The sequence below is a fragment of the Lissotriton helveticus genome, chromosome 6 (genome assembly GCF_964261635.1).
Source record: "Lissotriton helveticus chromosome 6, aLisHel1.1, whole genome shotgun sequence".
Taxonomy (NCBI): domain Eukaryota; kingdom Metazoa; phylum Chordata; class Amphibia; order Caudata; family Salamandridae; genus Lissotriton; species Lissotriton helveticus.
In genome coordinates this window covers 1,259,893,348-1,259,920,146 of record NC_136067.1, presented here as the reverse complement: position 1 = coordinate 1,259,920,146, position 26,799 = coordinate 1,259,893,348, and the positions used below count along the sequence as shown (strand labels likewise).

At 44.7% G+C, this 26,799-nt stretch overlaps 1 protein-coding gene across 1 annotated transcript in view; it reads right to left on the bottom strand.

Annotated features, from left to right (window-relative positions):
- IGF2R (insulin like growth factor 2 receptor) overlaps positions 1–26,799 on the bottom strand; it is a 1,933,894-nt gene that overhangs the window by 726,845 nt on the left and 1,180,250 nt on the right. The window contains exons 34-35 of the mRNA XM_078648980.1: positions 26,156–26,418; positions 3,519–3,728 (exon numbers count right to left, since the gene is read on the bottom strand). Of these exons, the coding sequence (XP_078505106.1) occupies positions 3,519–3,728; positions 26,156–26,418 (473 nt within the window). The remainder of the gene's footprint in view (positions 1–3,518; positions 3,729–26,155; positions 26,419–26,799) is intronic.

Sequence of the window (26,799 nt, the reverse complement as noted above, 5' to 3'; positions counted from 1 at the left end):
CATTCTCTCTCACCAGCCACTGTGCAACAGCGCTAGTTCTCAGAGTGGGCTGTAGCAACCCCCGAAGGAGCACCACCGAACTGCCCAGACGCAACATACCGTCCTTGCTGTAACGCGCAATAAACGCGCCTGTAATTAGAACAAGCTGGAGGTGGGCTTGGGCGCAGCACGTCTTCCGGAGACGAGCACTCTGGATTTAACGCGCACAAGCTGGACGTGGGCTCGGGCGCAGCACGTCTTCCGGAGACGAGCACTCTGGAGTGAACGCGCACAAGCTGTTCCACTGTGAAGCGCGTTCACAGACCACAATCGGCTCGTGCCCAGACACGAATCGGCTCGTGCACAGCTCTGTCTCCCTTGGGAGGAAACACGGCGACTATAAGTCTCGTTGGCGGCAGCGCTTTGCGCTGCAACGCCAGCGAGACCTAAAAAGGGCCCAAAGAGTCAACCTACTAGTTCTAGACAGATTGCGTTGTTGGACGCTACAGGCAAATTATTTGCAAATACCATACTCTGTCACCTGCAGCAATGGGCCAATGTTCAGAACATCTTACCACCAGAACAGGTGGCTTTAGAAAGAATCACGGAACCCTGGACAACATTGCGGCTGTCCAGACCATTGTAGAGAAATCTACTTTCTGGCGAAGCATGCCAGTCTATACTGCTTCCATTGATTTCTCCACGGCGTTTGATAAAGTGGATCGTCAAACGCTGTGGAGAAAGCTTCATCATCTCAGAATGCCACACCATCTCCTGGGCCTCTTGATAGAATTATATACAGACACTTGGTGTCAAGTGATGATGGGAGGCCAGCAAGGTCTATCTTGCAGGATCGAGACTGATAATGGACTGAAGTAGGGGGGCCTGTTGGCCCTTCTTCTGTTTTCCCTCTACATAAATGATCTTCCAGGCACGTTAAATTCAGTGAGGGGGGATGCCCCTAGAATTGGTTAATTGTCTATAGCTTCCCTACTTTATGCAGACGACGTCGCAATTTTTTATTTAACTCCTATCGGCTTGCAACGCCGACTAGATGTCCTAACTAAATATGCGGAGGGTCATTTTTTGAAAATTAATATTTCCAAAAGCAAAATCTTAATCTGCCGCAAGAAAGGTCATAGAATAAAGAAAGGATATAAGTGCTTATTAGGGCATGAAGAGCTGGAATTGGTCGACTCATGTTTGTATCTGGGAAAGGTTTTTGCAAAAAACGGGCGAGACTCAGAACATATTAAATTATGTGTTGGTAAGGCTGCCTCCCAGGCTGGAGCTCTGAATAGATTTTATAAAATTTGTGAGCGACGTCATTTTAGTCATGTCCTGTCAGTATTTAAGGTTGAAATTCCGCCCTAATTACCTTATGCTGCAGAAGTATTGGACAATAATTACTGGCTCGCCTTTGACAAGGCTGAAGGCCACTTCTTACGCCATATATGTAATCTAAATTCTCTGGCAGCCCCACATGTTTTATGCTTGGAATTTGGTTTAGTCTCCTCTTTTATTTTTGCTTTGTCAGCGGTCCTGAGGTGGGGGAATGCTCTCCTTTGGGGAAATGAGGGTTCCCTCAGGGCTGCCCTGAGAGTGGAAATCTTTGACAAGCTAAAGGACCATTCAGCATTTCTTAGATCATTTGCTTCTGGAAATAACTTATTTGGGCTCAGCTTAAATAGTAATTTGCCTATGCCAAAGTCTGCATTGAAGTTATTTATAAAGAAGTCTGCAAGCTCTATTAGCATGGCAAGAGATATTGCTCTAAGTAAATCTAAGTCCCAAATTTAGTTGATTTGTGGTAGTGCCTTGGGGAAAAGGCCACAATCTTATTTGATCTGGAATCATCCGCATGGAATTAGAAGACTGATGCTTCTTTTGAGAATTCATCTGTTGCCCTTACTGGCATATGGTATAAAATCCCGAAAGAGGAGAGAATTTGCGAATTATGTTATACTCAAATCCAGGATCTTAAGCATGCCTTATTTGTGTGTCCGGAATTACAAAGGGCAAGGCGTTTGTTTTTAAGACCCTCATTTATTCAATTTAATATCCATTCAGCCCAGGAGGCCAGAATATTTGTTTTATCCCCACCAAATGGAATGGTCTGTTATAGGATATTCCAATTTTTGAAAAATGTTCTGGCTATTTATTAGGGATTACAAAAAATGTTGCTATTAGTTGCTAGTACCATATAAAAAGCTTATGCACCATTTTACGGCACTTTTTAATCTATTGTTGTATTTTAGGGAAAAAAAGGGAAATATTCTTTGTATTGTATTTAAAATGGTCTCTTATTGTATTGATGCATTTTGTGGACCTCCGTAGGAGTTCCTTAACAAATAAAACCTTTTGACTTTTTTTGTGTCAAATATCATCCAATCCAACTACAATAACAACTAGTACAACTCATGCTGATGGTTCAGCCCTTTTGCTTCTAGCCAAAAGATCCTGCATTTCCTTTTTCTGCTATCAAAGACTTTTTTGGATTGAATTTTCTGAGTATGTATCTGGGACACAATTTAGCAATGGTTTAGATGAATGGCTGTTCTTGCTCTCATAATAAAGTTGTCCACGTACATGAGATTGACCTATTCTCTTTTTGTTTGGGACAAGTATAGGGTAATATGTGTAAAACAAGTATAGAGAGCTAGTCTAACAAACATGGTGCTACTTGGCAAACAGAGAGATTCAATGATGAAGCAGCAGCTCTATAATGTTTTAATTTAGTTTGTTTATATAACCTAATCATGATCCTATCCACAGATGTCTGGGCACTTCAAATATTACTTAGGAGAGTTTGAACAATGACTCTAGTTATAATAGAATATATGTATGCAAGAAAGTGAGACACCTGCAGGGACTATCATCCTGCAGTGAATTAGTCTGGTTTGCAGGGAATACTGCATTCAAGTAGATTCAGATAGCATTTAGTTAACAAGTATTGAGTAGGTGTTTCATTAGGCTGATTTTGAATACCTTGAAAACTTGTAGTGATGAGATATAGCAGAGTCACAGGCTATAGAAGAATTGCTTAAGAGGAATAATTTGCAGGGGAAATGTTCTTAGTGAACTAGAATACATGCACACATTCTGACACTGATATCACTGGACTCAATGTTATATAAGGCATATTACTCAGTTTAACAACATTGCAATTGATAACCATGTCTGTGCACTGTTCTTGCATATTTTCCTGCATCTCATTACCACATGCATGCATTTAGCCAGTCAATGAGCATTTTTAGACTGTACCTCACACAGAAAAGTGTTTTTTGGTCAATATTGAATGATTACTTTGTAAAAATTATCGCTCAGTGTATCATTTGATTATTGTTACAATACTAACATTCAAAGAACATTTGAAAAAGATTAGATTAAAAAAACACATATGTGGGTTGGTAGCCATCAAACGTGGATTGAAGGTTATTTTTATGAAAGACTATGCAGTACCCAGGACGAATCCATGCACTGCATTAATTAAGGAGAGAACAACATATGCATTTCAAGCAGATCAGTATGCTACTTACAATAGGTTCGCCTTGATCGGGATCCATACACACAGCAGCACCTGGTGGACAGTTGACATCTTGTATAGAGTTCAGAGGTCGGCAGATGTTAATATAGAAGTCTGGAGAAGTATCATGCGAGGAATCGGCGTAGGCCTCATAATACCCACTGCGATGTATCAAAAGGCTCAAGTCAATAACAGATGTGCCATTCTGCACGGAGCATTTAACCTGCAAATGAAAACCGAAACAATCACCACTGCTGTGATTCAGATGATTCACGAGATATGAAAAGGAAAAAGGCACAGGAATGAAGAGTGGAAGATTAGGACTAAGGAGAAAGGAGGTAATGAAAGTGAGCATCAAATAAAGACCAAAAAAGTAATTTAAGTGAGGCTGAATAGAATATGGATTCATTTTATGCAGCTTACACCTCTAAATCATGCTCGTTGGAGCAGATAACAAATTATCCTTGGTAGGAGTGGAAGAAGCACAATTTGTTGGAATGTATTTCCAATATACATACTTACTTTTTAATGCATGGGGTCCCAGAGTCCAGAAGAAGGTGGTTACTCTTAAACAAATGTGATTTTTACTCCATTTGAAACAGTATATTGCATAGTGATTCATTTACACAACTCATCATTTCCTTCAAATAACCTCCGCTTTGAAGTCCCTCGCCATATCTTCACCAAAGAAACCTACCCCAGAGTATATCCTACTCCTAATTACTTGATTTTTGGTTCTGTGAATGCCACACAGCACAACTTGAGTACTGCTACCATCCCCCACAGCCGGTAGCCACTATCCGTATAACTAGAAACCCAGGACTCAAATCACGCTCACACTTGCATGCTGTCCCAAAATCTGGTTGGAGACTTGCACTCCTAAACATTGAGTCAGCTACCCTACACTGTCCTCCATGAACGCAATCATCTCAGGAAACAACTTTAATTATACTTCATACACGAGAAAAGAGTAACACCAGGAAGCAACTGGTCACTCCTACATTTGTAAAAGTTAACCTATGCATCTAGATGCAAAACAGAACTAACTCCCAAAGGAAAAGGTATCGGTTCCATCCACAGGCTTCATTGGTCTACCAATGCCACTAGACTCCAGCTCACGATCTGGTATCCTTCTCAAATTTCCTTGTCTCATGTCCATGTCAATGCTGACCAAATGATGACACAAGGTGTAGGACTTCTTGTTAGATCTACTGAACACCCACACTGACTACTACCTCACAACAGAGGAGCACCACACTCACCCACTGTGTCAGACTGCCCACCCCGTGTTAAGAGCTACTGGCATAAATCCATCCTCTCCAAAAAGTCATCCTAGTTGCCACCACCATGTTATGAGCATGCCACTCCTCCATCCTCTTCTATATTACATTCCCAAAGAAACCTTAAAATATAGTAAGCAAATAGCACAAAACTCTGTTCCGATCCAAGACCAAACCCTGACAGGATTTAAAGATTGACCTTCTGACATTTAGAGTAGCCTATTTTATGCTGATATCCTCATCAAATTTAAAGCCAAAATAGTTATGCAATAGAGTCCCATGTGAGGCTGCCACAAGAAAGAGTCTTAGTACTGCAAAGGAGGATGGAGGCAGGTTACTATGTCCATAGATGGATCACTAATATTAACTTGACCTATAGTGAGTGTGAGAGACTTAGTGAGTGTGTATATATATATGTATGTGAGCAAGGACTAGTGTAGTCCGAAACGCGTCATTTTTGAGGGAAAAAAATCAACATCAAGCCATACCTTCGAGCGGTTCGTGTCTCTCTATTCTCCGAATGGAAGTTGATATATATAACGATCCTGAATCACCAACGTCGCGGTGATACACAGGTATGGACCACAACGTGGGTTTTTCTAAAATGCAGTGCTTTATTGCAGAAATTCTCAACATCAATAAAATGTGTCAGCAAGTGCCCAGCATGATGCGTTTCGACCGCATGACCATGGGATTGATCACATATGTGTGAGTGTGTGACATACATATATATTCACTGTGAAGTTTTAGTTGTTTTTTTTAACGTGAAGTAATTTTTAAATTACCATGCGTTAATGAAACCACCACCGCACCCGGCCTTAGGCGTGGCAGGGAGTTGGCCACATACAGCTTACTCCCTGCCGCACTCGGCCTGGCCTGCCAACCACTCCCAAAGGCAGCCAACTCGGAGGGGGGGGGGCACGCAGCCCCCTCTCCCGAGCTGAATGCAGCCAGGGGGCCCAATTCCAGGGGCCCACCACATATTCTTAGAACAGGGGTTTACAACCCCCCCACCCAGTCCACATTTGGCCCCTGCAACTCAATCCCCCCAGGGCACGGTTAATAAAGCAAGGGGGAGAAGGGATATGCAGCCCCCATTTCCCCCAGGGCCCGACCTATAAAGGGTGGGTGTCCAGGAGCCCAGCCAGGGCACACACAGCATCTGAATTGGGGGATGCAGGGGGGAGCCCAAATACCCCAATTCTGTCCATCATTTGTTTTTGTTTTTAGCATTTGTTGACCTGACATGCATCCCGGGCTCACTGTGCCACTGGATTCAAGCTAAAGAGACACAGGTGATGGATGAAACGCAGAGCAAATCAAACATTCACCCGCAGTCAAGCGATCTGGATTAAATCCATCGTTCATTTGCTCACCATGACACCCCAGTTTGGACACATCCAAATCGAAATCAGTCTTGACCCTGTTCCTCATGGGATCAGTCCAGCCCGAACTGCAAACCAGGTCCTCCATGGACCAAAAACAAGCATCCTGGGAGCCCTTTTTCAGGTCTGGCCGCAGGACTTTCACCTCGTCCTTAGAGCTATGAGGCAGAGCAAAGAATACCAGAAGAGTGAAGTTCTTTATCAGACAAGAAAGGGAGTCACAACCTACCGAAAGAAGGAGGCTCAAGTCCACAGAACCAGCTTGTCTGAGAAGAAAGTGGTGTAAGCCAGTTGACAGACCGGGCCGGTCACTTGTTCACTCATCTCGCCGATGTAATGGCGACATGAACAATTGTCTTGAGATGAAGTAGCTAAAGAGAACAACTCAAAGGGTGCACACACGAGAAATGTGAGAGAAATTGTAGATATAAATTGGGGCAAAACAAATAGAACAATTGGGAACATATATTGTAACCATTTAAGGCACTGCATCACAATAGGTGAATTAAATAATCAGTGCTGGCCCCGCAACCATAAAAAGGGCGAAAGAGCTGACGGTTACAAAGGAACGACTTGTTGGGCTATGGACAACACAAACAACAAACTTTCAGACAACTTGGCATGGAGTGGGTCAATCTGTTTAGGAGCGCACCTGGCCTCAAACTCATCCCAATGGCAGGTGTATACAGATTTGGTTGAGGGATGGCTGGCTGTCAAGATGACGTCAACAACTTTGGGAGAAAGGTCAAAGTCACTCAACTGTTGCAGCTCAATCTCTAAGCATGGAGATGAAGAGTGCATAGGTTTGGGTACAGTACCCTGCCCTTCTACTGCGAAAGAAGATTCTTTAGAGGATCTCCTGTTGCAGTAGTTCAAGATATATTCTCCGTGCCCAATCCAGGGTCACTAGGATGACTTGGACCTCGCCGTCCCTGATCTTCTTCAGAACTCGGGCTGGAGAGGTATAGGTTGGAGGCGTACAGGGGAATAAAAATGTGCCTCTGAACGAGAGACACACAGGAAACTCCAATGTGCAAAAGTGCTGATATATTCCCAAGGGTGGAGAAAAGATGGAGCCAGAGCTCCCACCACTCACTGAAGAGACCCCACGCTACCTCCAGATGCAACAGTCATTTGTGATCCACAAGGCGTCAATGGCTAGTTCGTCCACTCTAGCGTTCAGGCAACCCATCAGGTGGTGCATCACCAGAAAAATTCCTTGGTGGTCTACTAACTTCCAGAGACCAAAAGGCTCCTGAAACAGGGTCCATGACCCCATACTGCTTGTTGCAGTATCACATGGTGGTGGTGTCTGTGAGAACCTGCTCCAGTTTCCCTTTGATGGATGGTAAGAAGGCTGTCAACCCCAAGCGATGACTCGCAGCTCCTGAAGGTTGACATGGAGCCACGTCTCTGCTGAAGACCAGACACCTCTGATCACAACCTCTCCCAGATGGACTCTCCAGCACCCAAGAGATGCATCAATCACCACAGAGTTTTGGGTGGGGTAAGAAGAGAGGTCTACTGTTGACACGAGTGAGGTCCCGGAACCACCACTACACATTTTCTGCAGTCTTCTCCGAAATCTGGACCAGATTTGAAAGATTCCACTGATGCTGCACTCACTGGGACTTCAGATCTCGCTGCAGAACCCATATATGCCATCTGGCGGACTTGACTAGCTGGATGCAGGAGCTCATCAAACCCAGCAAATTCAGAGTCATCCAAACTGAAATCCAGGACAAAGCTTAAAACATCATGATAAACAGCCCAAATGTTCTTGACTCTTTACTCTGGGAAATAGGTGCGAAACTGCACTATGTCCAGGGAGCTTCTGGCATGTAGTCAGGTGTGATGATGTGAGGACGTTCGCCGTAATCTGTAGGTGGGTGACAAATGCCTGGGGCGACCCATCTTCAACAGCCAGTCCTCAAGATAGTTGAAGAATGGAACACCTGGCATCAGATGATGTGCTGCAAACACTATCATTTTCATAAACAGCTAGAGGCATGGATGAGGAGAAAGGAGAGCATGCAAACAGAAAATGCTCCTGGTCCACCATAAACTGCAGGTAACGCCTGTGGGCCTGCAGAACTTGGTTATGGATGGAAGATGTTACTTACCCAGTAAGCATCTGTTCTTGGCATGTACAGCTGTAGATTCACATGCTTTGCACACTCCTGCCATCTAGTGTTGGGTCAGGATGTTTGCAAGTTTTTTTTCTTCGAAGAAGTCTTTTCCAGTCACGAAGTAGGCGACTCCTGCTTTCGGTGATAGTGCGCATGGGCATCGACTCCATTGTTAGATTGTTTTCCCACAGAGGGTGAGAATGGAGTTAGTAAATAAAGAATAGAGATGTCCATGTGTATGTATGTAGAATAAGATAGAGAACTGCAACAGTAACAGGTACACGAGGAGGCGGGTGGTGCGCAAATGAATCTACAGCTGTACATGCCAAGAACAGATGCTTACTGAGTAAGTAACATTATCCGTTCGAGGCATGTGAGCTGTAGTTCACATGCTTTGCATAGATTATACAGTAGTATTCTCCCAAAGCGGTGGCTAACCAGTAGCTCTTGGAGTTGTCTGAAACAGTAGTTTAAGTACGGTCTGGCTCATATTAGATTGTTGTCTCACTAACATTTCTACACAATAGTGCTTGGTGAATGTGTGCAGTGTGGACCATGTTGCAGCTTTACAAATGCCAACAATGGAGATGTTTCCTAAGAAAGCCATAGTAGCCCCTATTTTGTGAGTGGAATGCTCTCTAGGGGGTATAGTTAAAGTTCTTTTTGCTTTTGCATAACACGTTTGAATGCATTTAACAATCCACCTGGCAATACCGGACTTGGATTTAGGATTGGCCTTGTGTGGTAGTGCAAAAGCAACGAAAAGTTGTTTGGTTTTACGAAATGATTTTGTCCTTTCAATGCAATATAAAAGGGTTCTTCTGACATCGAAGGTGTGTAGAGCTCGTTCTGCCACTGAATCAGGTTGAGCAAAAAGAACTGGTAATTCAACCGACTGATTGATATGGAAGGCAGAAACTACCATAAGTAGAAACTTGGGATTAGTACGAAGAACCACTTTGTCTCTGTGAAGTTGGAAAAAAGGTTCTTCTATGGTTAGTGCCTGTATTTCACCCACTCTCCTCAGTGAATTGATTGCAATGAGGAAAGCATAAACTATCTTAGGAAGAAACTTGGGATTAGTACGAAGAACAATTTTGTTTTTGTGAAGTTGGAAAAAAGGTTCTTCTATGGTTAGTCCCTGTAGTTCATCCACTCTGCTCAGTGAAGTGATTGCAATGAGGAAAGCAGTCTTCCAGGAGAGAAACTGTGGCTCACATCATGCATGGGTTCAAAAGATGGGCCCATTAAACATCTTGTAAGGACTGTGTTAAGATTCCACACTGGGGCAGGTAGAAGTATCGGTGGTATAACTCTTTTAAGTCCTTCCATGAAAACTTTGATTACTGGTGTAAGCTAATTCTGAATACTGCAAGTGTAACAGATAACAAATGATATTTTGTATTGAAGCAGCAAGAGAATTGATGTTTTTGTAATTGCAATTGATAACAAAACGTTTCCATTACGCTGCATAACAGTCTCTTGTTCCTAGGCCTTCTGGCCTCTCTGATAATGTTCATACAGTCTGGTGGGAGATTTAGATAACCAAACCCTAGGATTTCAGAAGCTAGATAGCGAGGTTCAATTGATTGGGATATGGGTGTCTGATTTCTCCATGGCTCTATGTGAGGAGACTGGATGTGAAGTGTAGCTTTTGAGGTGGAACTAGGGACAGCTCCAACAGGGCTGTGAACCACGGTTGACGGGCCAATGTAGGAGCTACTAGGATCAATGTGAGGGATGTTAGTCTGAGTTTCCGAACCTCTAATGTAATGAGTGTGAGAGGTGGAAAAGCATAGGCAAATATCCCTGACCAGTTCATCCATAGTGCATTGCCTTTGGAGAATGGGTGTGGACACCTGGAGGCGAAGTTTGGGCATTTTGCTTTTTAGTGTGTCGCAAAAAGATCTATTTGAGGGACTCCCCAACTTTGAAAGTATGGGAGGAGGACTTGAGGGTGAAGTTCACATTTGTGTATTTGCTGTCTCTGTCTGCTAAGATCGGCAATCCGATTGTTCACTCCTAGGAGGTGTTCAGCTAGAAAATAGATTTTGTGGTGAATGGTTTGCCTCCAAATGTCTTGGGCCAAGTGCGACAATTGGAGAGAGTGTGTCCTCCCGTGTTTGTATGTAATATATAGCTGCCATGTTGTCAGTACGAACTAGGACAGCTTTGCCGACCAGGTGAGTCTGAAATGCTTTGAGCGCTATAAACACTGCTAGCAGCTCTGGATGGTTTATGTAGGGAGTTTTTTGTTGTATACTCCACAGGCCTTGCACTGTGTGGTGTTGAAGATGAGGCCCCAACCAGTGAGGGACACGTCCACTGTTAGTATTGTCTATGGAACTGGGTCTATCAGGGCCGTCCTTTTGATTAATGTTGTGTGTTCCATCACTGCAGAGAGCGATGAGTATGGCCGCTTACCAACACTAGATTGGTTAACAAACCCTGCAATTGGTTCCACTGACCTGCTAAGCATTCCTGTAGGAGGCGCATGTGAAGCCTGGCATGGGGAACGATCATGGTGCAAGATGCCATACTTCCTAGTAGTTGCATATACACTTGAGCTGGAAGCGAGTGATTGGACTGAAACTGAAGAACTAGAGCCTGAATGTATAGAATTCTGTCTGCATTGGGAAAGGGCAGAGCCTTTGGAGTATCTAAAGTGGCTCCTAGGTAATTTTGAGTGTTGGAAGGTTGGAGGTGCGATTTCAACACATTGACTGTGAACCCTAGTTGGTGCAGTAACTGCAGTGTCCTGTGAGTATGTTGGAGACACTTTGGATACGTACTGACTTTGATGAGCCAGTTGTCCAAGGAGGGGAAGACATGAATGTGTTGCCTTCTTAGATGAGCAGAGACTACTGCCAGACACTTTGTAAAGACTCTGGGAGAAGTTGTGACTCCGTAAGGGACTAACTTGAACTGATAATGTTGGCCGCTATGACAAATCTGAGAAATTTGTGATGAGTGGGATGTATTGGAATATGGAAGTAGGCGTCCTTTAAGTCTAGAGTTGACAGAAAGTCACCCTGTTGCAAGAGTGGGAGCACTTGTTGAATTGTTACCATGTGAAAATGGTCTGACTGTATGTAAAGATTTAATTCTTTGAGGTCCAAGATTGGTCTGAGAGAACCGTCCTTTTTGGGTATGAGAAAGTAAAAGGAGTAAGCGACCAACGAGTGGTATTGTAGTGGTACGGGCTCTATAGGCCCTTTTAAAAGGAGAGACTGAACCTCTAGTTTGAGGAGGTGTAAGTGATCTGGTGACAGTGTGTGTGAACATGGAGGAATTTTGGGAGGATTTTTGGTAAACTCCAGGTAATAACCAGAACGGATAATTTCCAGTACCCATTTGACTGTAGTTATCGACTGCCAGATCGGTAGGAAATGTGAACGACGCCTCCAACAGGTGTTAAATGGTATGGGGCATGAAGGCAATTCACTGTTTGGTATTGGAGGGGGAACGCATGTGTTGGAACCTCTACCTCTACCCTTGCCATTGTTGCCTCTGTCACCCCCTCAGAAGAAACCCTTAGAGGCAGAGGGTTGATTGTTGCCTTTATAGGTGGTAGAGGCAGTGTCTAAGGAGGTGTTCTTGAACCCTCCGCAATAAAAGGAGCACCGAAAGGAACCATGCCCTGCAATTAATTGGAGGGATCCCATAGATTTGGTCACCTCTGTGTCCTTCATTTTTTCTAATGATGAATCTACCATACGGCCAAAGAGGTTTTCCTTATCAAATGGTGTATTCAAGATAGAAGTTTGAACCTCTGGTTTAAAACCTGAAATGCGTAACCAGGCGTGCCTTCTTAAAGGAACGCTGGTGGTGACAGCTTTGGCCGCAGTGTTCGCAGCATTTAGGGTGCACCTGATTGAATTATTGGATATGAGCTGTCCCTCCCGCACTAGGTCTTGCACCTTGGACTTGTGCTCATCAGACAGAAATTGGAGCAACTGCTCCATTTAAATAAATAAATGCCGGCATTTGTAAAGCACACAGCTACCTCCACCGGAGGTGTCCCGGCACTGTCCGTATACCGCTTAGGAACCCTTCCTGGCTTTTTCCCTGTGAAATGTCCACTCCTGGGCACCCCCAAAGGGAAGCCAGGCATCCCAGCACTGTTGGGTCCGTTGTGGAGATTAAGCAAGCTATTGCCCAGAGTTGCAGAGTGGGACCCATGATTAGAATAGGCACTGAGGCGAGAATTATCAGGTCCGAGGAAATTGAACCCTGGTCCCGGACCGGACCTCTGCATCAGGGTCTGCCGCTCTAACTATTTGAGCCACACTTCTCCATTTCATCCCAATGTGCCCTGTCGTACAGAGCTAAAATTGCTTGGGTATTGTAGATGCACCAACAGTTTGCAGCCTGGGAGGCTACTCTTTTCCCCGAAGTGTCTAGCAACCTAAATACTTTGTCGGGGGTGGAGCATCTCCTGTGGTTTGGGAATTGGCCCTTTTGCGTACTTTGGAAACTACCAAGGAATGCAATGGTATCTGCCCCCTTATGTATGCTGGTCCTGATGGTGCCAGCTTATATTTCTTGTCTACCCTAGGGGTGAGAATACGTGCCCTGACAGGATCATTAAAAATGCCATCCATGTGTCTGATCAAACCCTTGAGCATGCAAAGTGTGTGCAATGATTTGTGGGTACTACTGAGCTTTTCGAAACGGAAATCCTCTTCCAGGGATTGCTTATGCAACTGAACCCCATGGTAGTTAGCTGCTCTACCCAACAGTTCTATGTATCCTACACTGTCGTCTGGTGGAGAAGCCTTGGTAGGGTACAGATCAGGATCATTCCCTGTGGGCGAATTGGTGTTGTAATCTGTCCAGGGGCCTGTAGGTGTTGGCTCACTGTCCCCAGCTCAATCCCCATAACCATCATCCTAATCTTCAGGTGTATGTGGTGGTGAGTTCTCAGGTGAAATTAGTAAGGGTCGAAATTGAGGAGACCGAGGTGATGGAAAAGGAGAAGGTTTAGTAACCACATTTTACCTTTTTAAAGGAATGTGGTAGGCCTCTTCAGTCTCAGGTTTGCGTTTTATTGTCACCTTGGTGGCAATATATCCAGTTGTTGGATGAATATAGAGCTCCCGCTCTTTCGAATCCGGTTTGGAGGGCGGAACATCGGAATGGGGCTCTTTTGGTGAAATCAGCACATCTGTTTGTTTCGGTGCCAAAGGCTTTGGTGCTGGGGTTTTGGATGCCGAGGATTTCGGACTAGAAGGCCTTTTCTGCGTTGAAGGGGATGGGGCAGAGCCTGACTGACTTCGATCCCGAAGGTTTCGGCTTGGTGACAGATTTCCAATGGCTCTGTTCGGAGCTGGAAGGCTTTGGGGTATGTTTTGGTGCTGAGCAGGAAGACGGGACGTCGGAAACATGATCTCGGTGCCGAGGCGGGGGTTGGACCGGAGCCTTCTTCTTGGCCTGAGTTGGACTTTAGGGCAAGGGAGGATCTGTACTCACGGTACACTGCCCTTGCTAGATTTGGTTGTCTCCCTCGGAGCAGTATAGTCCGAGATGGAGATTGGGTCGTGTTCTTCGCTCCCATGGAGTCTCCGGTCTCTTGTTCCGAATCTTCTCCGAAGAGGCCCGGAACGGAACCGGTGTGTTGGCTCTGCATGTTGCGACATCGAGCCCGACGGTCGCAAAGGTTTTCTTCAATCGGAAAGCCTTACACGCCTCGCAGTCCTGTTCTCTGTGTTCCGGGGACAAGCACAGGTTGCACACTTCGTGTGAGTCGGTGCGCAGAAACTTTGCGTGGCACCGAGGGCAGATTGAAATGGAGTCCGTTCCATCTATTGCAAGGCGGACCTGACGGCCTTCCACGAGCTACCCAATCGAAAGAGGGATTTGTAAGTAAATACGATAAGCGGAGAATGTAATTACGCAATCGAAAACAATACCGATGAGTTGAGTTTATTGCGCACTGAGTAAAACCGGAGAAACTGTGTCGAACCCGATGGCAGAAAAAAACAATGCATATGCGCACTATCACCGAAAGGAGGAGTCACTTACCTTGTGACTGGAAAAGACTTCTTCCAAGAAAAACAACTTGCAAACATCCAGACCCAACACTAGATGGCAGGAGCATGCAAAGCATGAGATCTACAGCTCACATTCCTCGAACATAAGTGTTCTGCAGGTGCAAGACCTCTATTAAGGATTCGAGGGCAGACAAGACATGGGCCAGGTGAGAATCATCAACTTGTCTTTCCATAGGAAGGGATTAAAAGGGCAAAGATCGAAGATGGGTGAAAGCCAACATCTTAATTCAGCACCAGGAAGTAGTGGGAATATCAACCAAGGTCCACTTCAGGCATTGGCACCCTCTCTTTGGCAAAAAGAGCCTGCATTGTCTGCTGCAACAAGGACAGGCAGTACTCTGTCAGCAGGTCTGGGGAAGGTGCAGTGTGTGTTTGAGGAATAGTAAGAAGTAACTTTGTCCATTTGCAGGACCCACTTGTCTGAAGTTATCATCTGCCACCTTGACAGAAAATAAGAGATACTGCCTCCAAAATGGTGGCTGTGCACGGGCAAAAGCACTCTAAAGACGTTTGGGGGTCGCAGCAGCTGGAGGAACAGGAGACTGAGCTGTATGTTGCCTTTGTTGTCCACATGTTCGGTGGGTGCAGCCGCCGTGGTCACAAAAAGACTGGGGGATTGCTGCACAGGCAATACTGAAAGTCCCTACTGTGCCAAGGAAGGGGTGAAACCAATGTTTCAGCTGCTGTGGGGGAGCAGGAAGGCCCAGGTAACTAGCCATGGCCCTGCTGCGTATGTAACGCTCCAGGGCTGAATCTGCTTTGTCCCCAAATAGCATTCCCCTACGGCTTGCCTGTATGTCATTTGGAAACCCAGATGACATTGACAGGGCGGACAGTTAAAACTTGTCAAGGAAAAGACCTGTTTCCCAAAGGTCTCTATTCTATTAGGGCTCCCAGCAGTGGAAGCAGTCAAAGGAATTTGGCTGAACCTTGCTGGTCAAGGCATGAACCACAGGGCACTCGAGAGTGGGAGGTAAGGAAGTCTGGATTGCCCAGAGCAGGGCAATGGCACCTGCCAACCTGCCAATTAACAGGGGGGCCTGGTCAAGGCTTGGCCCAGGTCCCCAAAAGCATGTCTTTAAGTGCCATGTTAAAAAAAGAAAGACTCAGAACAGTTTGGCCAGGTTGAAGCATCTCTGTCACAACCTGGGTCTTAGCTGACTTGGTACAAAGCTGGAGATCCAGAACTCCTGCTGCCCTACTCATAACCATAGTGAAGGACGTACTTTGCTCGGTGGCCGGGCCAGAGTTGACACCAGTCCAGTTCTGATCACTGGTATACTGGAGATACCAGTTATCCTCATGATAAGTCTGGCCATACTAGTCTCCAGCATCATAGCCGCCATTCTTCAAGTCCATCCCAAACAGGTAGTGTAGGACATGAACTCTTTCAGGGGCAAGGGCATTGCATCTGAATAAGAAAGTTGGCTAAGTGGCTGCAGTGCAGTTAAAGCAGCTTGCGGCCTTGGTTGAGGCAGTGCCATCTTAGTGTTGGACAGCACTAAGGGCTGGCTATTCTCATCCAGCCATTAATGCCGCCATCAGTGGGTCAAGTTCTGGCGTGTGTTGGGCGTTGAAGAGGGAACCTGGAACCGAACCCAGAGCCAACTCCGAGGGCCCAGCTGGCACCAAGGACAAACTCACCGAAGGAAGGCCAGTTGAGGGGACCTCCATCGTCTCAGTGTGGATTTTTACAGTGCTTCACCGCAACCAACTTCTCTTCATAATCCTGGATAACCTTGGGGTGCATCAAGGTGCAGTCACTGCAAGTTTGAAGTGGCAGTCCGACTTCAGACATCACAGACATACCATGTGTGGTCAGTCATAGACCTCTGTTTGCAACATTACCCACATGGTTTAAAACCTGTAAATTTGGGAGGTGACATAGTCCCTTGCACAATGTAGAAACGATTTTGAAAATCAAAAAGTCAGTATCAAAGAGAAGAGGGGATCAGCGTTTGCTGGTGCAACAGTTATGGAACTGTTGCCAGCATCCAAAGGTTAATGTTATTATAATTAGGTATGGTAATCTTCTCGTACATTAAAAGAAAAAAACTGAAATATTTATGAAAAAACGAAGTTTAAAATTATATTACAGTTAGGAATAGTATTAAGATGGTCACTTTAAATAAAGTTTTTTTTTAAAACAGAACTTAACTGAACAACCGAAAGTTAAATTGATGTTATATTTTCCGCAACCTCTGATTTAATTCGCTGTTCTGATCTTTACTGATGGAGGATAAAAACCAGAAACGTGTATAGAGATGAACAGCACTATCTGCTTCAACTCTGGCGAGAAACTACAGCTAATATTCAAGTAAGCACAAACATTGTACTACAATTACAATAATGTTAAGGGGTGAATGGTGCTGTGAGGCAGTGTACTCCCATCCCCCTTCTGTTTATAAAGTGACGCCGTAGGTATGTATGGTAATAGCATCTAAGTTTACGTTAAAAAACCTGTTAACTCTGAAAAAAACAAAGGTTAAAGTCATAATATATTTCAGTGTTGAAATAAGATAACATCTAATGTTTAAAATTCAAGAAAAAGCTATGAAATTCCCAAATTAGAGTTTATTGAGGCAACTATAAGTTGCCTCCCCACCATGCACCGCTTATTATCTCACATACAACATCACTCAAGACATGTTACATTACATCACTGATGATAGTGCCCACACCCAGCTCTTCGTGGGTGTCCAAATGCACGCTGCGCATCGCCTCTGGCCTTGCGCCGAGGAGTGATAGCCTCCCATGCAGTTGCTCAACTCCCTTTGGACGCCCAAACCACATATATATATATGGGTCCAGAAGAGTACCATAATGCCTCCCAGAGGCTGCACCAGGTGCCTGTGGTATGAGAAAAGGTTATTTTGAAAGAGGTCATAAGCAGTGCATGATGGGGTGCAATTTATTGTTAGTTCACTAAACTATAACTGGCGTATTTGAGTGGCTTTTTAATTTTTTTTATCATTAGCTTGTGTCAATAAGAAATTGCTTTTTTTGTATTGTCACCACCAAAGTTTTGGGCTGATGCTGATGGTTTTTCGACTTTGAAGCCTGCTAACCAAACCTCAGTGCCTCTGCCCTGACCTTAAACTGTGTATGTTTGATTGGCTTATACCCAATAAGCCATAAGCTAACTTACTTGTAAGTCTCTAATATGTGGAACTCAGGTACCCAGCGCCTGAGTATCACCCCAGAGGCAGCAGCACTGCTCGTGCTACCCTAGGTGTGAAAACATGAGAACATGGCCCCTGGTCTGCCATTGCAGTCTGGAAGGGCAGTTTTTAACTGCTAACTCAAAGTTGCCAATGAAAGACACGTCTTCCCTTTTAATATACATAAGTCACCCTAAGGGAGTGTGCTGCATAAACTACAGTGGAACATGTGCTTTTACCTGTTGAAACAGTAAAAACCTACAACTGTAATTTTTACTGTGGAAAAGGCTAGTAGCCCCATTGGCGAGTGAGGGATTGGCGGCTGTCACAGGAGCCCTACCTTCTGTAGGAAGTTGGCTATTTAAAGTGTACCAGTGTAGGGATACACCATGAAAATAGTCCAGACGACCCTTATTGGTTACAGGGGCTTTCTTTAAAAATTCCAAGTGCTCTATTTGTGGCAGTGTGGTCGAGCAGCAAAGGCTTATCAAAGGGGAGTGTTGAACATTTGTTGTATGAACAGAGTCAATAAATGAGACACACACACAAGAAAAATGAGAGACCAATTTAGAAAAATAATATCGTTTTTGATATAATTCATTCATTCATTCATTTTAACTTTATTTCGGTTTGTTTATGAACCATAAAAGTACATCGAAAAATAGAAAAAGTACGTTTACAACTCAACTAATACACAGTTACATCTCATTTTGGATGTTTGCAATAAATCAGTTAGCGTGCGGTTTATAATGTGACGATAAAAACACTAAGACAGTAGAATACAAGGGATAAAAAAAATTTAAAACACGGTGGAAGACTAGTTATTACTGAGGCAGAGCAGTCTACCTACATTAAGTAGGTTACTACTACCGAATCAGTCTTCGTCTAATTAACCACATCGAAAACAAAAATTTAGCAATAGCAGTAACTATCAGTGCATTAGTATCAGTTTTTAAAATTCTAAAATAGTCTATATAATTCCTGACTCCTAGGTTCACACATAGCTGTATGATCCATTTTTTTCTGCTGACAGAATAAGCAGGGCAAAACAAGATCACATGGATTAAGGATTCATTTGGGTCATTGCAACCTGGACAAGGGCGAGCTAAACCCAATTTCCATTTATCAGTGTAAGAATGGAGGGGTAGTGTACCATATCTGAACTGTAAATACAGTTTTTTTGCTAAGACAGGTTCTATAATGTCTAATTCCTTCTCAAAACTGTAGACATTCTTGAAATCCAAAAAGCTGTCAGTGAGGCTAGAAGGCCTGGCTGATCGAAGGACCTCTTCTAAGTTATAATATTTTATAGACTCAGCCAGGGTTCTCTTTGAGATGGATTTGCATGTGTCCTCCGGGTTGGACCAGAGATTCTCCATGCCGATCCTAGACGCCTGCCCCCTTATAAAAGATAACCACTTTATCCTCCCTGCGCCCGGGCGTGCCATCACAATCTTTAATTCTTCTCTATAGCACTCAAGCTCCGGGACACTCCACAATCTACGCCAATAGAGAAGCGGGCGTGAGGCAATTACTTCTGCAATGGGCCTCAGATTTATATCCAACCTTAGTGGAACTAGAGGGGTGTTAATTGGTAAGGAGAGCAGCTGTCTAATAAATTTATTCTCTGTTGTGCTGATCTCGTTCGCTGGACAATGGCCCCAGAGTTCCGCCCCGTAAAGGGTGGATGATCTGGTTGGAACCTTATATATTTCCAGCGGTACGCTGACTAGCTTATGGACACAAGATTTCTGCACTTTAAGGATACCCCCCATAGAATGAGAAAGGGTTAAATTAGCCTTAGTCATTTGGGTTTCCCAACTCATTTTATCGTTTAAGGTCAGGCCTAGGTAGGTGAAATTATTTACCCTTTCCAGGGCTCGTCCATCCATTGTCGGGCGTGGACAATTAGTTGCAGTGCCATTAAACACCATGTACTTGGTTTTATCTATGTTAATTACCAGATTCCTGTTCCTACAGAATTCTGTGAATTGGTCTAACACCCGCTGCATCCCCATAGATGTTTTTGAGAGCAGCAGGGTGTCATCCGCAAACATGAGTGCAGGAAATTTACCACCAGCTAAGTTAGGGGCGTCACTGTTATGTACACTAATTAGGTCATCAACAAGGCCATTTAAAAAAAGGGAAAATAGCGTAGGGGCCAGTACGCATCCCTGCCTAACTCCCTTCTCAATGGGAAAATCTCTTGTTAGCTGGCCGTATTTGCCATAACGAACCTTTGCATAGGTTCCTTCATGGAGTCTTTTGAATTGGTGGCATAAATAGGGTGGAATCCCCATTGTTGTTAATATACTCCAGAGTTGGTTTCTGTCCACCATGTCAAATGCGGATTTGAGTTCCACAAATGTCAGGTAGAGGCTCCCCCCTTCCATCACCACATTCTTCCAGTAAAGGACCTGAAGCCGTAGTAATTGGTCAATGGTCGATGTTTTAGCACGGAACCCTGCTTGCAGGTGGGAGAGGATGTTGTTCTCACTAATCCAATCTTGCAAGCGTTGCAAAAGCAGTTTGGCATAGATTTTTTGAGTAACGTCAATAAGACTGATTGGTCTATAATTTGACGGGGCCAACGGAGATCCCTTTTTATAAATCGGAATAATTTCGGCCCCCGGCCAAGTGCTTGGAGGCTCTTGGCCGTCAAGAATAGCATTAAATATGACGGTCAAGTAGGGGACCCAGATCTTCGGCTCATCTCTGAAAAGATCACCAGGGATCTTGTCCAACCCTGGGGCCTTATTACATTTTAGCCCTTGGACTGCAAGTGTGACTTCCGACATAGTAAAGGGGGGGGAAGGGCATTCAGGGCCCGGTCTCAAAGACGTTATTAGTAACGCATTATGGGGGGAAGCAGGGCTAGAGTAAAGATCACCAAAGTATGCACACCAGGCTTCCTCGGCGATGTTGGGATCGATCTTTACCTTGCCTTCTGGTTTCCCAGTATGGACCAAGTTCCAAAAGGTTCGGGCATCTTTCGCTATTAATGCCTGTTTGATGGCCTTCCATTTCTCTGTTTCCCATTCAGATTTTGCATGGGAGAGGAGATTCTTATAGGCATTCCTTGCAGCCATAATGGTTGCTCTATGACCTGATTTGATGGCAGAAATTAGAGTAGTCTTCGCCTTCCTACAGGACTGGTTATACCAGGGATTTGTGACACATGCCTGTCGGTTAGTCTGTTTTGCCGGTTTAGAAAAACTAACCGCAAGGGCCAGCATTAATTCTTTATGTATGGTTAAAAATTTAGCGTCTTTATCAGGATTGTAGGCGTTTTCATGCAATATATTTAGGCGCTCAAGGTGGGGAATGACACTTTTATACAGTGATGCCAGATTGTCTGGGGACGGCTTAATAGAGGACCATCTAATTTTTTTACCACCCTGTGTGATCCTAATGGCATTGGAAACCAAATCAGCTTCTTGGTACTCCCCGTCGTGGTTTGGCACTTCCAGTTCTGCTACCAAGGGGTTGTGGTCACTTTCCACGCGGTCAAGTACGTGGAAACATCGAATCAGGTGCCATAGGGACATGCTAACCAAAAGGTAATCTATTGTTGTCGAGTGGCCCATTCCATTATAGGTACTCCTCCCTGGGCTATCCCCCGGGAAGCGGCCATTGCAAGCTCTAAGTGAGAATGTATATGTCAATGAGGTGAGCTGCATGGCCATGGGTGTCCAGATTTTAACTTGGTAAACATTTGGGGGTGGGATCCGGCAGGCGTCATCCTCATCTGTTGTTAACTGTGAGACTCCCCCAAGTGGTTCATAATGACAATTGAAGTCCCCCCCCATTATCACCTTGGTATCACTTGAGAAGCTGTTTAATAGGGCAGTTAGGGACTCTAAAGTATAAGAAACCGTACCCCCCAAAACCGGACGTAGATAGATGTTGATAATCGCTATTTTGGGTGTGTTTCTGCGGGTTAGGAGAATACATAAGATATCACAGGAATTGGTGTTAATTCTTTTAACCGAGAACCCAAGATGGACACCCACCCATATTTAGACACCAGATCATCAGGATCAGGTAAGTACTTTGGTTTGTTATCGGTTATAAGCAGTAAAACAGTTGAATAGCAAAGCAGTCAACTTTGAGGCAGGAGCCTCGAACACGGTAATGTTTATCCTATGGAAGGAAAAGACATGTACTGTATGCAGGTATTTGCAAACTGTCAGGAGGTTATCATGTACGAATTTCAGAGCTTGGGGAGCAAAGTCCAAAGTACCACTAGCATTTCAGGTTTACCTGCCCTGATGTGCCTGGGTGAAGAGGTGCTGGTCACAATGGTAGCCTTGAGCGGGGTCAGCTGTCAAAGTTTTAAGGGACCTCTCAAAACAGTAGATGCAGCAAAGGGGGACTTCGGTACAAGTCCGGTGGAACCCAAGAGGGTACTCCGCTCACGGGGACTCTTAGGCCAAGGAAACACTGGCAGAAGACGTGTACTCAGGATGTGGGGGTCAGGTGCAGAGGTGATGGCTGGTAGGCCACTTCTGTGTTGAAGGCTCTTGCGGTTCCCGGTATACTTGAGGAGGAGGGAAAAGAAACAAAGCAGGACCACTCTCGGTGTTGGGCTAGTCTCTCTCAAAGTCCCTTGACATGCAGGTAATTCTTTGGGACAGTGGTGGACACAACAAGCCTTGGGGGGCGCAAGTGCCCGGGTAGTTAAGGAATTGGTGCTGGGGGGAGCTCACGGAGCATCTAACGTCTCGAAACTAGCCAGAAAGACAAGCTGACCTCCTAGAGCCGCAGAGACGACCTCCTGTCACGCTGATCCTTTGGTGGGCCTGATAGCCAACAGCACGGGTTCTGGGACAGATGCTTCAGTGTCTGCAGATGCAGGGGGGTGGCTCCTTCAGCCCAAGTGAGATGCTGCTTTGTTACTGAAGTCACTGGATGGTCCTCTACAGCTTTGGTAAGAGTTCACCTTTTGGACGAGCAGGGTCAGTGCAAGTGTCAAGGTTCCTGCAGCAAGGCAGGGTTTGGCACCAAGTATTGGTAAAGTCCTCGGTTCTTGCTGTGACTTCTCTTCTTTGTCCTTGTTTGGTTCCCAGAAGACAAATCAAAGTTTCTGGTGTCAGAAGGACCCTAAATACGGAATTTAGGGGAGTGTAAGGTAGTAGCCAATGAACTACTTAGCCCTTGGGTGACTCCACCCCCTATATGACCACTTCCTGCTAGTAGTGGGCATAATCCTGACCCCAAGAGTTCCTAGTTTCACCAAAAACAAAAATGTGAAGCCCTTCTTTTGTTGTTTACTTCAGGTGACACACATTAGGGGTTTAACTAGCCTGAGAGTGAGCCCGCCTTCTGACTAGCTAGTTTTCCCACCTGTCCTGGTGCCAAATGGGCCTCAAAGCAGGGGTTGGCATCCCCAGGTCTGGGGGGAAAGCCAGGGTCACATATCAAAGGCAGCAGAGGCTCTGAAGCCTCTGGCCTTGATATCCTACAACACTAGCCCTCCTGCTGGAGGAGATGCGAACACCTTCATTCGGAGCAGGCATTTGTTTCTGTCCTCAGTGAGCATGGGCTCTCACCTGCAGGGGGTCAGAAACTTGTCTGTGGTGGCAGCCTGGACGATACCAGTCAGCCAGCATACTAAGGGACTAGAGGGATTCAGAGCAAGCCTTTAAGTTGCCCTCTGTGTGCATGTCAGAATAAATCTGATACTTGCATCAGTATGGATTTATTCAGTAGAGGAGTTTGATACCCAACACCAGTATTTTCAGAAAAGCCAATATGTAGCTGGTTAACTCATAATGAACAGTGCCCAGTCCATACATCTAAAATGGCTTCCCGATCACTTGTAATATCCAGAAATGGAACTAGACATCAGAAGGGCATATCTTCTCATGCAGATGTGCCCTCACATGTAACATAATGCACCCTGCCTTAGGGCTTAAAGGTCTGCTGTAGGGGTGACTTACATATAGTACATCCAGTGTACTGTGGCATGGCACACAGGGAGTGTGCCATCATGTTTTTGGAAAGGTTTGCACTATTTTACGCATCCTGCAATGGCAGTCTGCATATAATTTGTGTGTGAGTCCCTAAGTGTGGCATAATACATGCCACACCCCTGGGGGACCCTCATTAGCACTCATTCCCTGGGTACCAGGGGTACCATTTACTAGGGAATTACAGGGCTGCCAAAGTCCTTGCCAATTGGTTAACAATTGAGCATGTGGTTTGTTTTAGAGAAAAAGTACTGGCCTGTTTAGCAGGGACCCTGTGCACATCAGTCGAAAAACATCAGTACCAGTGGCAAGACGCGGAACTGATTATGAAAAAAAAGGGCACTTTCCTACACCTACTGACTGTGACTACTAAAGTTGATAATGTAAGGAATCAACCAACTCATTACATTAAGCCTGACTTGATCCCCAATTCCAAATTAATGTAACATGTTGCAGTGTACAATTTTTACAAAGTTGCCACTTTGATGCCCTAAATCCCCTGTGCCCGTCCATGCCTGCACATGTGGTTTCTCAAGCAGATTTCTGCCCAACTGGGGAGACGTGCAAATGACGGCCAGGAACGAACACAATAGCAGCCTTCGCTAGAGAGAGGTGTTACCTCCCCTGGCAGGAAGCCACACAGGTGCTGACTTAAAAGGCGAGCTTTAAAGTTGAAGTCGCCTTTGAAGAGCAAATGGGGAACTTTTGGGAGCGGTTGTGCACAATTATTTAGTTAGACAGTTGGCACTCAGGAAGGGCAGGGGAAACCAGTTGCCAAATCGGTGTTCTAGGGGCATGTAGCGGCCTTGATAGCCACACCAGTGAGCTCTGCATGCCAAGAGAGGGTTCCTGCCATATTGGAAATAGGCAGAATGGTACATCCTAGGATAGCCAGGAGCCACTAAAAGTGAACAAAGGAAGTGGTCGTCAGGAGGGAGGGAACCTGGTTGTCCATTGGCCACCAACCACACCCTACCTTGAGGGCAATCTCCGAGGATGAAATGGGCACCCCAGGTGCCCAAAACTCTGATGTTGACAGGCTGGAGAAGTGTACCGAAACTGCACAGTGGAATCGGCAAAAAGAGGTTGCACTGTTGTGGGCTGCACCTGATGAACCTGGTGGCTAGCAAAGGAGAATGGACTGTGTCTCTTGTGTCCTGCTTGTGGAGAAGTTGTCTCTGGAGACCAGCCGAAGTAAGAGACTCCAAGGGTCAGTAGGCTGAGCTCCTGTTTGCAGCACAGGGCCACAACAGCTGAAGAAGCTGGCTGGGCCAAGCTGGTAGCCCAGATTTTAGCACTGCTGCCACTTGTCGCCGTGCAGCACCAGAGACCAAGAGCCGATGCTCAAAGTTGCACCAGAGTCTGCTAGGCGCAGGAGAGTCGACGGAGTGCAGATTGGCCACAAAGAAGATGAGTTATCCTCTAGGAAAAGATTTGGCTTTGACGGCGAATCCAGACGACGGATGCCAAGTGGTGAATAGACTTCTGCTAGAACCGAGTGGACTTCGACCCCTGTGGAGAGGACCGCCTCACCTAGTTCGTGGACTGAGGGGTAGCCCCAGAAAGACTCACATCAACTACATCACATACACATCATCTTGAGCATCTTCAGCAGCCTGTATCCCTTGCATCAGGACCACTTTTTTTAGGAACCTACAGCAAAGGAATAAAAGTGTCTAGATCTTACTGAAGAATCCTGATTCCCTATCACGTAAATGTTTGAGGCTCTTTATGGTCCCTGGACTGACTCCCTGCAAGAGTTGGTCACCTAAGGTACCTCAAATTTACCGCATTGATACTCACGCAAGTTTTTCTTGAAAATGTTTCTCGGTGTAAAATGTGTTGAATTTACCAATGCTTGTTCACGGTTAAGTGAAAAAGTGCTGTATCTATCTGAGCCCCCCAGTGAACCTTTTTGGTTGTGATGTCTAAAAATACAGTCTATTTTTATAAACTGATGTTGGATTTCTTGTGTCACATACATTTCTTCTTCAATTGTTTTGGTGCTGTTTAAATACTCAACACTTTGTGTAAGCCGGACTGTCCAGAACAACAGCTACCAGGGTTGAGCTTAAGGTTTAACAAACAAAACTTTCTGGTCCTGAAGTGGTCAGTAAGTGTACTACACGGTGAGGTCGCAAAACACCACCATATAATAACCCCATTTCATTACAGAGTCTCATTGCAGCACCAAACTATAACATCAGCTTAACAATTTTTTTTCAGTAAATATATATACACACACATAAGTACACTAAGTGACATTCAACAGGGTCTATCCTGCCACTGCTGGAGGCTTAGCAATTGTTTATTTCATTATGCTACCTTCCACATAATGTTTCTCTTGGTGCTTTGTAGGTTTAAAAATTAGGAGATAATACACTGCTATATTTCTAGTCATTTGACGACACTGAATCCTAGAGATCTCTCTATATAATATAATTGAAAACTGAAGATAGATATAGATTGCATCAATGTTTCAAAAATGTATACTGGATTAGTCAGCTCAGACTGTTTGCCCTTTTCTTGTATTTTAGATGCTTTTGATTGTAAAGGACAGTTATATATGAGAAAAGTAACAAGCATATTACCTTCAAGTTAGCAAATCAAAATGATGCTAAATATATTTTTTGTTTTCACGAGTTGGCGGGGATGTTTGATTTTACTCACCAGCTGATCACAGACTAGATGAGTGTGCCAGGAAAAGTACCAAGTGCATGTGTTGTCATCAGAACTCTCAAAAACAGGGCTGCTATCTGCATCAGCATCTTCTTTGCACAAAAACCTGATGATACTTTGAAGTTTTTTTTCCTTATTGGCAACACAGGGATCTCCATCAGTGTATTTAAGCTCTAGGTCTCCATCTCTGTAGGTCAGCTCTTTGCTAAACTTCCCCGCACTTAGGTGCCTTCCACCCTCTGTAATACAGATGCCTGTTTGAAGGAGAGAGACAAAAACATACTTTTAGACATGTTGTTCTAACATGCTTCAAGACCACATACTAATGACAGTTAGTTGTAGTGTATATAAAAGCATAATAGACCGTGTTAGTTTATTCACTTGGGTAAAATAAATCCTCAATACTGTGCCACTGCCATGGCTAGAGGGCACAATGAGAATCAAGCAGTATTCTACACTGATCTGCGTTCTTGCACTTGATTGATCATGGTTAACATTATTTGCTGATTAATGTACCATTGCTGATTGCAAAACCTAATAAAGTTTTTTTCTCAATTTTGTTTAATGAAGTATAAATGGATATATTAAGTCTAGGCTTACTTTCAACACAAATGCCTAGTCAGAAATAATAACAA